At 40.4% G+C, this 15,877-nt stretch overlaps 1 protein-coding gene across 14 annotated transcripts in view; it reads right to left on the reverse strand.

Annotated features, from left to right (window-relative positions):
• Window positions 1-214: 214 nt before the first annotated feature.
• LOC134351683 (ataxin-7-like protein 1) overlaps window positions 215-15,877 on the reverse strand; it is a 258,916-nt gene continuing 243,253 nt past the window's right edge. For all 14 annotated transcript variants that reach the window (XM_063058175.1, XM_063058184.1, XM_063058177.1 and 11 more), the window contains 3 exons: window positions 11,564-12,488; window positions 3,056-3,137; window positions 215-340 (listed from right to left, as the gene is read on the reverse strand). In XM_063058175.1, the coding sequence (XP_062914245.1) occupies window positions 303-340; window positions 3,056-3,137; window positions 11,564-12,488 (1,045 nt within the window). In that variant the 3' untranslated portion in view covers window positions 215-302. The remainder of the gene's footprint in view (window positions 341-3,055; window positions 3,138-11,563; window positions 12,489-15,877) is intronic.

The following is a 15,877-nucleotide window of genomic DNA, read 5'->3' on the forward strand; positions in this document are numbered from 1 at the left end:
CAATGGAGAGGGGATAATCATGATTACCCTGGCTTTTATAGAATCCGGCATATTGCATTACTGGGCAACCCTAAACCACCACCAAAAGGACAAGTGATAAGTGATACAATTCAAAAATCACCACAAGGTCATTCAGCCAGCATTGCTCGTAGAATGGGGCAAAGGCTGCTCAGAGGTATTGACTAAGATGGAGGCTACTTCACATCTTCGGAGCAGAGGTTCTTGTCTTATCGGTGCAGTCCATTATGCAGTTGAAGGTAAGTACCAGAGCCAGTTTGAACTACTGAATCTTTTCAAAACTACTATCCCATGAAAAGAGTTTTCACTGCTGGAGTTTTGGCTGCAAAACAAAAAGAAAAAAAAATTAAGCTGTATGAACTGAAGAGACAAAACACTCAGCTAATTGCATAGAGCAGGAGTAGAATTAAAGGAAATATTATCCAAAAAAGGGGATCCAGTTGAAATGCATTCAACTTTAGTGTAAGTAGTTTCAAGATACTCCTGATGGCTTTGGCTTTGATTTGAAGATGAAATATAAGGATTTTTTAAGTAACTGGCGTAGTGGCATCAGTGCTGGATTTTGGAACGAAAGGTCCCGAGTTCGAATCCAGCTGGCTCCCCTGCACGCTTTCCATCCGTGCTGGGTTATGAGCTGGTGATCTCTTTGGAAACTCACCCGGCAGAAGGCAATGGCAAACCACTGCTGTAACTTGCCTCATACGCTGTTCCCCAGTATGTCAGAGGCGTGGAGGGAAATCGTCCGCTAACCGGAGAAACTCCGGATGTGACTTACCTTTCCATAAGACTTTAAGGAAAATAAGACATTGATCTATTTTACTATATTAAAGGATTTTAACTAAGCCTTTCTTTCAATGAGAACACAGGTATTGTTTCCTCAATCTTCAAAACAAAATGACAATTAGGTTAGCAAAAGAGGGAGTATAGAGAGTAGGTGAAATAACAACTGATCAGACATAGCATCGGATCGCAAAGACTAATGGGCTACATCCTCAACTGATCTAAACTTGGGCATATGCAATCACTGGCTGACCTCAAAACATCTAGAGCATTTTGTAGTCAAATCATAAGAATTTGCAAACTATTTTATTCGGGCTCGTGTTTATTATCATTGGTATCTTTTGAAATTTGCGCTGTACTGTTACATGTTACTGGTCAAGGTAATAAGTACAATAAAATTGTTTCATGTCTCCTCTTCAGAACCTACTTCCCTCATTGCACTGGAAGACCAACTCTTTCAAATGGATTTGTCTGGGACTCACACCAGTGTCTACCACTTTTTATTATGTTAGCACGTCATTATACTGCTTTAATTTGTATATGCTATGCTTCCAGAAAGATGGCAGCACAATCAGTTGCAGTGGCCTCCCTGGGTCCGAACAAAAGTGGAATTATTTGTCCTTTGCATCTTTTTTGTGAACGCAAGACACTGCTGGACACTGGGAACATTATGTGCTGTAGGTCTGTCCCACTGGAGAGTTGCTCGATGATGGTGGAGCTAGATTTACTCCTCATGGTGTTGCCACCTGCTCCAGCCATCTGAAAAAAGAGCATCAGAGGCAGTGCACGATCTGGAAAAAGCTGCAAATGATTGTCTTGGATGTTTTTCGTGTGATCACAGGACCCAGTTGGACATTGATAATGTAGAATACTGCAAGTCTGGTTCACAGGTTCATCAATGAGGTCAATGTCAGGGAGCTTTATCGACTTGGTTGTTGCACACACAGGCAAATTTTGCTCTTTAAACATTTAGGGAGTTGTGATGTACATGTCTTTTAAAAATCTTGGTATAAAACAGCCTCTTCCGCATAAATAAAATTTTATACCACAGTGGTTTTCATCCTTAACAAAATAAGGAATATCAGCATTGTAATTAACTGCACTAAGCTATTTGATTCCACTGTTTTCTTTATTAATCCTCCCTTGCTGTGAGCCAAAGTTTTAAATAGATTAAACTCTTTAAAATTTGAGGACATTTCTACCATATAGCAGCTCCCTAATTTTTGAGAGCAACATGTTTGGCTGAATAAGAATTTCAAGCACATTCTTTTAACCGGTTTCTATTTCTCTTCTGCTGCAGTTTGAGCTGGGTGAAAAGTACCGATGTAATGTTTATTTATTTTCTATGTACTAGTAGAGTACATATGTTCAAAATACATAAAGTATATCATTTTATCATATATTTTATGCTTCTGGTAAGATGACGACATGATTGCTTGGTCACAGCGATTTCTTTGGATCCAACAAATGGTGCAAACGTCTGTCTTAAATGATTTTCTTGGAATTGTAAGACCCGATTGGACAATTGTGATTCAAGATACTGCAAGTTTAGTTCATTGGAGAGACAGAAAACAAGGGTGGAGTAAGGCCTTGGTTATTGCGAGGATCGGGCCATCATGCTGTGGCATTGGCTGTTACAGCCACCCTGGGAAGGGGGTGCTGAAGGCAGTGTGAGAGAGAAAAGAGGCACAGTGGTTGCACTGGAATCTCTGCCAGGTCGCAGGCTGGCTCTCTTGTCAGGACTGCTCACTCCTGAGAGGACAAGCTGGCATGCCTTTGTCTATGGCTGACCCAACACAAGATGAAGAACTGTCACATGCTTGTTCTTGCAGAAACGTGGCTCCATGTCAACATCTCATGCAACATCAATCTCCACGCCATGACAGTCAGGGAATTGTGATAACATTATTTTATGATCGTGTGTGTTATTCTAACTATATGTGCAGCATTTTGCACCTTAGCCCCAGAGGAACACTGTTTTGTTTAGCCATACACATGTGTATGGTTGAATGACAATTAAACTTGAACTTTATATACTTGATGTTAATTGAATCTGCGGTTGTTTTGCAAGTGAACATGATTTGGATCAAACTGCTTTTGTTTTTATGGTGAGCAGGATTTGGAATGAAAATAAAACTGTTTGCTTCAAGTTACCACACTAAAGAGTCAATTACAAAACATTCCTGCCATCAAAAGGTCACTCAGATGAACTGCAACCCTGCGGGAGTCATTAAAAGTTATAGAGATATTCTGTTACCTACTTGTCTGTTACCATGTGCAAGGCTTGTTGTGGTTGAAGGACTGGATTGTGATAAAGATATACTGCTACTTTTTCCTATCTGTATAAAAGAAACGAAAAGGTTAAAAGAAAATCAAGACCACACATGAACATTTCAACAGCAAGTTATCAGGTGGCAAAATGAAATGTATTATTAAAATATAAACCTCTTGCAATATTAAATCATTCTGACCACATGAACATTTATCTTTTCAAAATAATTATACAAAGTTAGTTTACATAAGCATTTTCAGGACAAAATTAAATGTCAAACTTCATTAAACTATAGAATCAAATCCATTGTCAACACTGCTTTTGGAGACACACCTCTTATAAGCAGGCTAAATAAGCAAGAAGTTGTCAAATTACTGCCATCAGCGCAATAATAGAAACCATTCTGGCCCAGTAACCTGGTGGTTTTGAGAAGCAATTATTTTTAAGGTTCAGCTAAAAGGATTGTAAATACCATCACATTTCCACAGATTTGAATGGAAAAATGCTGCAGTTGGTTCATCTTGTATAGACAGGTAAAATGTTAAAAATGAGAACAGAATGCTAGAAGAACTCGGGGGGGGGGGGCGAGGGGAAGGGAAGGGAATCAAGCAGCATGCATGGAGCCAAAAGGTATGTCGGCATTTCAGATTGAGATCCTGATGGCTGAGAGGAGACTGATTTGGAGGTGGGTGGGGATGAGGGAGGAGTTGGAAATTAGATTTGTTCTGCTCTTTGTGAACTTGATATATTCTGGCTATTTTGTATTTGGCTGAATGCCAGTATTGCATCAGTACCAGAGCAACTTGGCTCGAGGTGTAGCCAACTCTGGAATGCTAATAACTGGAATACAGTTGGGTTCAATAGCTTTTACTTTGTCAACTCATACAGCAGTTTCTCGACTTGGTATGGAGTGAACTGAATTGTCTACAGTCTGGTCTCTATAACAGTGGAGACCTCAGGCATAGACCAGTACTGTCGTTTAGGCATTAATATGAAAAAGTCATTATCACAAGCTTTCTGCATTTCTCTAGAGATGAATATAATAGTGGGTATTTTCTTAAGATTTCTGCATGTAGAAGTTTTAAAGAATGTGGAAATAATGGCACATTAATCCAATTTCAAATCTGCTTGGTACTGAAAAGCAGCAGCTAACAATTTTTTCTGCATTAGAAATGGAATTGTGGAGTTCTACAGTTATTTGTTTGTAGCACTGTGGTGTGCAGTCAGGGGACGACTTTGAGCTCAAAAATTATAAAATTTACAGTAAAAACAAACATGCAGGAATGTCATGAGGTCCTAAAAGATCCTCCAGAAATCTGTGGTTTTTCTTTGCAAAATTTGTACCTCCAGAGAAGCACAAGTCCAAAAAGAAGCAACAAATTTTGCACATGCAACCAAAAGCTATTTATTAAAATTTATTTTCATTGAAGAGGGCACCACTGAAGAAGACAGTCAGATCATGACAATATCTTTCCAGTATCCAAAAATCCGTAAGGCACAATCTATTTGGTGTAACACTGTACAACAAATCCTGTGAATTTCTAGATACGAGAGATCTCTTGTGAAAACTAATGTTGTGTGGATTCCTTCATTATTATTATTCCTTCATTAATTCCTTAAGAATTGGGGGGTTTAGGACTACTGGTAAACTAAATGGAACACAATGGCTCTTTGTGGTACAACAAGTTGTCTTTATTTAACAATTGTTTAAATATCAGATGGATTGTGATGTTGACTAGATTAAAATGTTGCCATTCTGCTAATTACCTTTAGGAATCAAGAACTATTTTACTGACCCTCATCTTTCAATAGGCTTAAGAAAGGCTCTAAGAATAAACCAGGAAATTATATGCCTGTGAGTCTGACATCAGCAGTGGGAAAGTTACTGGAAGGTGTTCTAAGGGACTGGATATAAAATATTCGGATAGTAAATACGGCTTTGTACATGGTAAGTCATTTCTAAACAATTTTATAGAGTTATTTGAGGAAGTTACCAAGAGAGTTGATGAAGGCAAGGCAGTCAATGTCATCCACATGGACTTTAGCAAGGCTTTTGACAAGGTCCCACATGGGATACTGGTCAAGAAGGTGCAGTCACTCAGCATTCAAGATGAGGTAGTAAATTGGATTAGACATTGGTTTCGCAGAAGAAGCCAGAGAGAGGTTGTTGATAGTTGCCTCTCTGACTTGAGGCCTGTGACTAGTGGTGTGCCACAGGGATCAGTGCTGGGTCTGTAGTTGTTTGTCATCTATATCAACAATCTGGATGATAATGCGGTTTACTTGTGGATGACAGCAAGACTGGAGAATAAATGGACAGCGAGGAGCTTGCAGCTGGATCTGGACAAGCTGGTGGAATGGGCTGAAAAATGGCAGATGGAATTTAATGCAGACAATTGTGAGGTGTGGCCCTTTGGGAGGACCAACCGGGCGAGCAGTAGAACAGAGAGACCTGGGAATACACATCTGTAATTCTTTGAAAGTGTCGTCACAGGTATAGAGGGTCATAAAGAAAGCTTTTGTATATTGGCCTTCATATTTCAATGTATTGGGCACAGGATTTGGAATGTTAAGTTGAAATTGTATAAGATGTTGGTGAGGCCTAATTTGGATCCAGGTACTGCATCCAGGTTTGGTCACCTAACTACAGGAAAGATGTAAATAAGATTGAAAGAATGCAGAGAAAATTTACAAAGATGATGCTGGAACTTGAGAACCTGAGTTATAGGGAAAGATTGAATAGGTTAGGACTTGATTCCCTAGAATGACGAAGATTGAGGGGAGATTTGATAGAGGCATACAAAATTATGAAGAGTATAGACAGGCTAAATGCAAGCAGGCGTTTTGCACTGAGGTTGGGTGACACTAGTACTAAATGTCATGAGTTAGGGGTGAAAGGTGAAATGTATAAGGGGAACATGAGGGGGAAGCTTCTACACTCAGAAGGTAGGAGTATGGAACAAACTGCCAGAGCAAGTGGTGGATGCCGGATCATTTTCAACATTTAAGAGAAATTTGGATAACTACATGGATGGGAGGGGTATGGAGGGCTATGGTCCGGGTGCAGGTCGATGGGACTAAGTAGATTAATGGTTTGGCACATACTAGATGGGCTGAAGGGCCTGTTTCTGCACAGCAGTGTTCCAGGACTCCATTTCTTAGCAGTGAAATATATGCCCAAGACATTTAATTGCACTGATTTCTTTCCCAGTGTCATGCAAATGAATATTTTTTCCCCTGAAGTGAAATATGACAACCACTTCTGCGTTGTTTCCATTCTTCTAGAGATCCTACAACTAGTACCTTTTACAAGCCTGTTGCAATTCCAGCATTAGGACAGGAGAGGTGACTTCACACACTCACCTTTGACCCTGACCATTCTGGCTGCCAAAGCTCCAAGTCCCACGTGCTAACTTGCTACCTCCCAATTAATGCTGTCAATCTCAGTATCGCTCCCACTTATGTTATCAGTTGAGACTGCATTTCAATCCTCCTCAACTTCCACCATGCAATTTTTTTCTCGAAGCTCTGGGTTCCAATGCCCTTTCGTTCAAGTTTACTGTCATTTGACTGTACATATACACAACAAAATGAAACCACGTTCCTCTAGGCCACAGTGCACCAATACATATATCACACACAGCACATAAAACAAAATATCACAAATAAGTTAATAAAATGTATTTCAAAATGCATGTAAAGTGCTCAACACAGGTAAACAACAAACAATACAGTCAATAGTAAATAGCGAACTGGTCTTTCCATGATTACAGTGAAAGCCAAATTAAGCTCATGAGTGCCAGTCAGTACCTTGCTATGCCCCCAGTTAGCTCCCCAACCCTCTTAAGTTTCCAGTAGGGGGTCAACTGCCAAACTGCACATCAGTGTCCAGCTATTTTGTGCAACAAGAACTTCCAAAATTTAGTCAGTGTTACACCACACATTTATTATTCTGCTGTTGATTTGCAAATCCTTCAAGGCATAGAGTCTAAATGCAGTGGATTCTGGATAAATGGGCAATCCGTTAATCGGGGCAGCCGCTTATTTGGGACAACTTCTAAAGAACAAAAACTAATCCAGAAAATAGCTGAGATCTCTTTTGTTTATTTAGGGCACTCCGCCGCTTTAATTGAGACAGAAGGCTGTTGCTGAAACGTTTCTAACTAGCATCAGATGCAAGTACTTATGTGGTGATTAGACACTACATTGTGCTTGGAGCAAACTTTTTAAATGGCATCAGTTGTGTGTGTTTGTGTCAAATAGCAGTAATTCTTGTCACTAATAGAAGGTGAGAAATAAGCAGTAAGACAATTCTGAACTGTTTTGCTCACTGCAGATTTAAGCATTCAGGCTTGGAGATGTGAGAAACAACCGGAAGTGAAAATGAAATGTTTTCACTACTTCAGCAAGTTAGGAACTGTGACGAATTTGAAGGTATCATCAATCGATATTTTGAATGTTACAATGAAAATGAAGATTTGGAAGATACAGAAGTCTATAACTAGTGTGGGTCACCTACACTTGTGTGGCTGTTAGACACCACACCGTGCTTATAGTGAACTGTTTTAAACAGTGTCAGTTGCATATGCTTGTGTAATGTTATTCATTGAGCACTGAATGAAGGTAGTCCATTATCTGCACTACGTGTCTGCACTGGTTTTGTTCATTTATAGTCAATCAAAAGAACACTGCAGCATACACTGGATGACTTCCTCCATCAATAACTATTGGGAACTAATGCACAGTTTTATAGTATTGTGTGATACTGGTAGTGTTCTAATTTTTTGTAAATACATAAGGTAGCTTATCCTTTTTTATACTTTTTTAAACTATTTCCATGAAACAGCCATTTAATTGGGCCGAAATAATCAGAGCAAATAGGGAGATGCTAGAAAGGTAATAATAACAGGGTTATAGTGGTGGGAGATTTTAATTTCCCAAATATTGATTGGCATCTCCCTAGAGTGAGGGGTTTAGATGGGGTTGAGTTTGTTAGGTGTGTTCAGGAAGGTTTCTTGCCTACAAGAGGAGAGGCTGTACTTGATCTGGTATTGGGAACTGAACCTGGTCAGGTGTCAGGTCTCTCAGTGGGACAGCATTTTGGAGATAGTGATCACAATTCTATCTCCTTTACCATAGCATTGGAGAGGGATAGGAACAGACAAGTTAGGAAAGCATTTAATTGGAGTAAGGGGAAATATGAAGCTATCAGTCAAGAACCTGGAAGCATAAATTGGGAACAGATGTTCTCAGGGAAATTTACGGAAGAAATGTGGCAAATGTTCAGGGGATATTTGTGTGGAGTTCTGCATACGTACGTTCCAATGAGACAGGGAAAGGATGGTAGGGTACAGGAACCATGGTGTACAAAGACTGTTGTAAATCTAGTCAAGAAGAAAAGAACTTACAAAAGGTTCAAAAAACTAGGTAATGATGGAGATTCTAGGAGATTATAAGGCTAGCAGGAAGGAGCTTAAGAAAGAAATTAGGAGAGCCAGAAGGGGCCATGAGAAGGCCTTGGCAGGCAGGATTAAGGAAAACCTCAAGGCATTCTACAAGTATGCGAAGTGCAAGAGGATAAGACGTGAGAGAGTAGCACCAATCAAGTGTGACTGTGGAACAGTATGACTAAACACACTGATGATGGTAGAGCAGTAGATGTAGTGTAGTGTATATGGATTTCAGCAAGGCATTTGATAAGGTACCCCATGCAAGGCTTATTGAGAAAGTAAGGAGGCATGGGATCCAAGGGGACCTTGCTTTGTGGATCCAGAATTGGCTTGCCCACAGAAGGCAAAGAGTGGTTGTAGATGGGTCATATTCTGCATGGAAGTCGGTCACCAGTGAGGTGCCTCAGGGATCTGTTCTGGGACCCCTCCTCTTTGTGATTTTTATAAATGTCCTGAATGAAGAAGTGGAGGGATGGGTTAGTAAATTTGCTGATGACAAAGGTTGGAGCTGTTGTGGATAGTGTGGAGGGCTGTCAGAGGTTACAGCGGGACGCTGATAGGATGCAAAAATGGGCTGAGAAGTGGCAGATGGAGTTCAACCCAGATAAGTGTGAGGTGGTTTATCTTGGTAGGTCAACTATGATGACAGAATATAGTATTAATGGTAAGACTCTTGGCAGTGTGGAGGATCAGAGGGATCTTGGGGTTCAAGTCAACTGGACACTCAAGGCTGCTGCGCAGGTTGACTCTGTGGTTAAGAAAGCATGTGGTGCATTGGCCTTCATCGATCATGGGATTGAGTTTAGGAGCTGAGGGGTAATGTTGCAGCTATATAGGACCATGGTCAGACCCCACTTGGAGTACAGTGCTCAGTTCTGGTTGCCTCACTATAAGAAGGAAGTGGAAACCATAGAAAGGGTGCAGAAGAGATTTACAAGAATGTTGCCAGTATTGGGGAGCATGCCTTATGAAAATAGGTTGAGTGAACTCGGCCTTTTCTCCTTGCAGCGACGGAGGATGAGAGGTGACCTGACAGAATTGTATAAGATGATGAGAGCCATTGATTGTGTGGATAGTCAGAGGCTTTTTCCCAGGGCTGAAATGGCTAGCACGAGAGGGCACGGTTTTAAGGTGCTTGGAAGTAGGTACAGAGGAGATATCGGGGTAAGTTTTTTTTAAACACAGAGAGTGGTGAGTGCGTGGAATGGGCTGCCGGTGACAGTGGTGGAGGCGGTTACACTATGGTCTTTTAAGAGACACCTGGACAGGTATATGGAGCTCAGAAAAACAGAGGGTTATGGGTAACCCTAGGTAATTTTTCAGGTAAGGACATGTTCGGCACAGCTTTGTGGGCCAAAGGGCCTGTTTTGTGCTGTAGGTTGCATCTGTCCCAGAAGTTGGTTCAAAACTCTCTATGACTGACTTTATAGTAGGATACCTTCATTTATTCTATCGAAGAACATACAAAGACTCGGAGGATATATGGTGTACTCTCAGTTCATTTAAATTGTATTGTTCATGCATTTTACTGAGTTCAAGTAAAGGTTCTGAAAGAGAATGCATTCAAACATTTTGGCTCAGAAGATTATTTAAATCAAATAAGCTATCGCCTCCTAGCAATAACACCCCACATTGAAATTACTTCCTCTATCAGCGTCTTTTTGCTGAAATTATGCAAAGAAGATTACTACCTCTGGGCCATGCTATCTCAGTAACACAAAATGACAAAATGCTAAATTATGAACGAACAGGATGTAATAAAGTGCGTGTCCAAACTGTCGCCTGGAGTCTGGTCCATTATTTTCAGAAAACCAGTTCAGTTGTATGCATACTACTTAAATCTATACTTTGTAAATTAGAAAATAAAGTTTTAAGAACTATTAAATTTGAACACCAAGATGAGCCAGTATAACATTTGAGAAATGTACAAATTGTGCAAACCAACAAGAACACCGATTATATTTCACATATTGATAAGGTCCTATTTTAACTGTGGTTTTGTGGCAATTATGAATCCCACATTCTTAGTCCTCTGTTGCAATTTTTTAAAAAACATATGGCAAGTGCTGGGAACTGCCCTGCTTGCTCTACCAAGAAAGTAGAGAAAGGTGGAGATCCTGTAGCAATGGTACAAGAGGGGAGCATCAGCAGCCATCAGATAGCGGGAACTTCCATGGGTCTGGACAACTGCAGAAATTTTGACAAGGGAAGTCATCCCACTAGTGAGCAGACCAAAGGGTCCTGCTCCTGAGGCAGCAGGATTAGACAGAGCACTGGAGCCACATTCTCCACTAGCTCACAGTGTGATGTTGTCATTTCAATCAGACTGTAAGCCAACAGGACCGAAGACCACCCCGCTCGCCTCCTTGCTAAAGGATAATGCCCAACCAGAATGCAGAAAGAGAGTGGTTGATTCTCAACAGGAGTCAGTAAACAACATCATTATTCCCAAGTATGAAATATTTTGAAAAAATATAAAATCCCTCAGGCAATTATATCTATTTTGCTCCCCAGAAAGAGCACATCACTTTTCAAATTAAGAATGTAAAAGAATACAAAGATAATTTTGTTGCTCTTTTCCACGACTCATTCCAAATTTCTGAAACTCTTCTGACAGTGGGGGGTTTACATATGTTTCACAAACACCACTGAATACAAAGAGTAACATACACAAAATGCTGGAGGAACACAGCAAGTCAGGCAGCATCTACGGAGAGGGATAAAGAGTCGACATTTCAGGCTGAGACTTTTCATCAGGATTTCTAGCATCTGCGGAATCTCTTATGTTACTGAATACAAGGAAACTTTCACTTCTGGAATGCCTTTCATGGTCTCAAACTTTTAACCAATTAAATTCATCCTGTGTTGTCACTACAGCAGTGCAGAAATCAACTTGTGTTCAGGATGATCCCATAAAGACCACCGAGATAAATAATCTAACAATTTCTTTCTCCAGTAATGCATGCAAATACATAAGACAACAAAATAATTTGTGTCCCCACATTAGAGCAAGTTTTCTTGAAGAAAGAATCAACATGCTCACCTGGCGGGAGACAGAATTGTTCGAAGTTTCCGAGACTGAAGACATGACGTTGGCAGCACTTCGTTTGTGAACACTGTTCATACCAGGCATTTTGGTTATTTTATTGGATTTACTGCTGGAACTAGAGTTTTTACGTTTTTTACCTTCTGACTTGTCAAAAGGAAGGGGCAGCGAAGACATAGCATTATGTGCTACTAGTGCATGGTCCCCTGGGTGATGCACCAGGGAGGAAACAGACAAAGTGGGGTCAATACTGCTTACCACCATGCTCATGTGTTTAATAGAGTCCGTCGAGCTGCCAGGCAGAGTAGTCCGTCCTGAGGGGTCTATTTTGGCACTGAGTGCGTTGGTTCCATTGTTCGTATTGTGCACAGACATTGCGCTGTAGGAAGATGTGGCTGGAAAAGAGTTCAATGCAGTGCCAGGGTTCAGTATGCAGTTCCTTTTGTGTGATCCTGAAAACGATGGCATTGAAGCTGAGCTCTGTAATGTTGAAGGAAATGGGGAGGAGACAGGAGGTGGCGGTTTCTTCCTCTTACTACACGAGCCCCTCTCACTGCGGGTAGGAAGGTCCTTAACTTTGGACGATCTGCTGGTTTTCGTTTTCGGTGGTTTACTGAGCGATGGGGAAGGTACAACAGCAGGTACTGGTGACAATAACGACGGGGCTTTGAATGCAGAGTCCATCAAACTAAATGCAGTGGCTGCATGTGGAAAGGCAGCATTGTACGACATGATGGGTTTGGTGTCTGTTGTGGTCACAAACCCTGCAGATGACAACATGGGGGCTGTCATTACGTAAGAGGGAGTAATTGCTGAGCTTGAAGGAAGATAAACTGCAGAAGGGCTGCTTAAAGGCTGCAGCACTGATGTGGAAAAAGTTGTGGGTGATGGCATGGGGCTGTCCGCTGCAGGAGGAATTTTCCTAAAAGTGTTGGGTAAGAGACAAAGAGAAATATGTTAGAATTAATATTTTAATGTAGTACCTACACTTATAAAAATGACATTAAAGACAGAGGGAAAACAATTCTAATTTCAGTCTCCTTATGATACAGGACACGTCTGAGGGAAGATTCTGGAACGTGTAGCAAAATCACAAGGATCTTATTACAATTTTGCATAAAACACATGTACTCTTTCAATGCAGCTTTGTTGCCCAATTGCACTTTTGAATATATCCTCAGACCTCTGCTGGAGAATTCCTGGATAACCACGGAAATAAATGAAGGCATTAAACTAAGTGCCCATGAATACAAAGTCACCAAGAGTAGCGGGAAACTGAAAGATTGGGAGAAGTTTAAAAAGCAACAATGAACAACTAAGCAAGCAACAAGGAAATGGAAGATAGCTTTTGAAAACAAATATGCACAAAATATGAAAACAGTAGAAATAGAAGGTAAAGAGGAAAAGGGTTGCTAAAGTCAGCATACGTCCCTTGGAAGATGAGAAGGGGGAATTAAAATTGGGTAATGTGAAAATGGCCGAGGCTTTGAATGACTATTTTGTGTCAGTCTTCAAGGTGGAGGATACATCTAACATACTAAAGAGACATGTAATGGATGCATTGGGAGGTGAGAATCTCAATACAGTCACTATCACTACAGAGATAGGGTTGAGTAAATTAGTGGGCCTAAAGGTAGACAAGTCTCCTGGTCTTGATGGAATACATTCCAGTGTACAGAAAGAAATGGCAAAAGTTAAAGGAAGAGTTATTTGTGATAACTTATGACAATTCTCTTAAGTCTGAGCAGGTCCCAGAGAACTGGAAGACAGTGAATATCATGTCGCTATTTACAAAAAAAGGATGTAGGAAAAAGGCAGGTAACTATAGGACACTTAGCTAAATATCTGTAGCTGGGTAAATGTTTAAATTTGTCATTAAGGAAGAAATAGTGAAAGTCTTAGGCACATATATATAGCTAGGATGCCCAAGACTTTTTCACTGTGTTGTATTCGTCAATATGGAGCACAGTGAGTTTGTAAATCTGGTGAGAGCAAAGGATGTTGGGAATGGTGAGAGTACAGCACCGTGGGAGGGGTGTGGGGTAGATAGCAGAGAAGACAGCCAGGAGTGGGGGTGGTGCAGGTAGACACACCCAGCCCTGAGACACCAAACAATTAGCTTATTGATCATTACAGAATGTCTCTCTGGTGTTTCTCACTCCTTTCTCCTCTTCCTCTTTTCCCAACCGTGATTCCCCTCTCCCTGCCCACTCTCAGTCCACAATAGAGACCCATATCAGAATCAGGTTTATCATCAGTCACACATGCTATGAAATTTGTTTACTGATTTTGCAGCAATTCAGTGCAATACATAAAATTACTACAGTACTGTGTAAAAGTCTTAGGCACCCTAGCTATATATACATATGTGCTGAAGAGTTATGGACAGTACTATATGAATCAGGATGCATGAAGTTGAGGATGATGTATTGGCATGGATAGACAATTGGTTAACCAATGAATGGCAGAGTATAGGATAAATACGTGTTTCTCTAGCTCGCAATTGGGGAGCAGAGCGCTGTAAGGATCACTGCTGGGCTCTCAACTGTTCAGAATAAACATTAATGATTTAGCAGAGGTGACCGAGTGTAGCATATACTTTATTGTCGCCAAACAATTGATACTAGAACATACAATCATCATAGCGATATTTGATTCTGCGCTTCCCACTCCCTGGATTACAAATAGATAGTAAATATTAAAAATTTAAATTAGAAATCATAAACAGAAAATAGAAAAATGGAAAGTAAGGCATATCTAATATTGCTGATGACACTAAATTGAGTGGAAAAACAAATTGTTCAAGGGATGTAGACAGTTTGCAAAGAGATACAGACAGGTTAAGTGAGTGGGCAAGGGTCTGGCAGATGGAGTACAACACTGGTAAATGTGAGGTCATCCACTTTTGAAGGAAAAACAGAAGATCAGATTTTTATTTAAGTGCAGAATGCTGTGTGCAGAGGGACTTGGGACTTTTGCATGAATCACAAAAGGTTGGATTGCAAGTGCAACAGGTTATCAAGAAGGCAAATGCAATCTTTGGCCTTCACTGCTAAAGAGCCTGAATTTAAGAGCAGGGAGGTTATGCTGCAAATGTACAGGGTACTGGTGAGGCCACATCTAAAGTACTATGTGCAGTTCTGGTCTTCTTGCTCAAGAAAGGATATACTAACTTTGGAGGCTGTGCAGGTTGATTCCAGAAATGACTGGGTTAGCTTATGAAGAGAGATTGAGTCAACTGGGACTATATTTGCTGGAATTTAGAAGAATGAGAGAATCTTATAGAAACATATTATGAAAGAGATAGATAAGGCAGAGACAGGAAAATGTCTGTAAGTGAGACTAGATTCAAGGGAATAGACGTGCTGGAGATGAGCAGGGGGTGAATCTGTGAAGTTCTCTGCCTAGGGATACAGTAGAGGCTATCTCATTAAATATATGTAAGCAGGGAAATTAAAGGTTACGGAGAAAAGGCAGGTGTAGGTGGAACAAAGTACAAAGAGAGATCAGCCATGATTCGAAGGTACAGATGTCTTACTCTTTGCTCCTATTTCTTATGTTCTTATGTTCCATGAAGAAACTTCTCCAGATCTCAACCTTAAATGCCTCATACACTACCTTGTTACTATAGTATTTTTTTGTAGCTACACCGGGAACAGCCTCTAAAAATCTACCTTTCCTCTCAATAATCCTTCATTTCCTTAGTCCAAAAGCCTACTGATCTTGGCCTTACATGTACTTAACAACTGAGTATTCGCAGATATCTGAAGTAGAGCATTCTGAAAACTCACTACAGTTCAGGAAAAGAAATTTCTCTTCCTGACATTTCTACAGTAAGTAGCCAAATCTTATTCCCAAGACTGCACTAATATAGGCCCTAGTTACCTACTTATTACATCCATTATTTTTACAATGACTGCAAGGCTGTTTTTCTCTACTACTCCAAGATTTCCACTCTACCAGTTGATCATTCCTGAGCATGGAGCTTCTTGATATTAATTTTAAACTTGCTTTCTATTATAGTGCAAACCAGTATCTTTTGATCTTAATGTCATCTCAGCCATTTCCTCTTAAACCAGATTAATGTAGATTAGAGTTGAGATTTATGGGCAGCATGCCAATCAGCATTCTTGCCATGCCCTGAACTTCTTTGTTACCCTGGTGATTGATCATTTTGTTCTATTCACATTTTCTATCAATTAGTGTTTAAATTTTTCCCACCAATATTTATCTCCAATTAGCATTACATTGAGAAGCATGATTCAAAACAAATATCAAACTACCTAACGATGGGAGTTGAAAAGCAAGCAT

The sequence above is a fragment of the Mobula hypostoma genome, chromosome 9, assembly GCF_963921235.1.
Source record: "Mobula hypostoma chromosome 9, sMobHyp1.1, whole genome shotgun sequence".
In the NCBI taxonomy this organism is placed as follows: Eukaryota; Metazoa; Chordata; class Chondrichthyes; order Myliobatiformes; family Myliobatidae; genus Mobula; species Mobula hypostoma.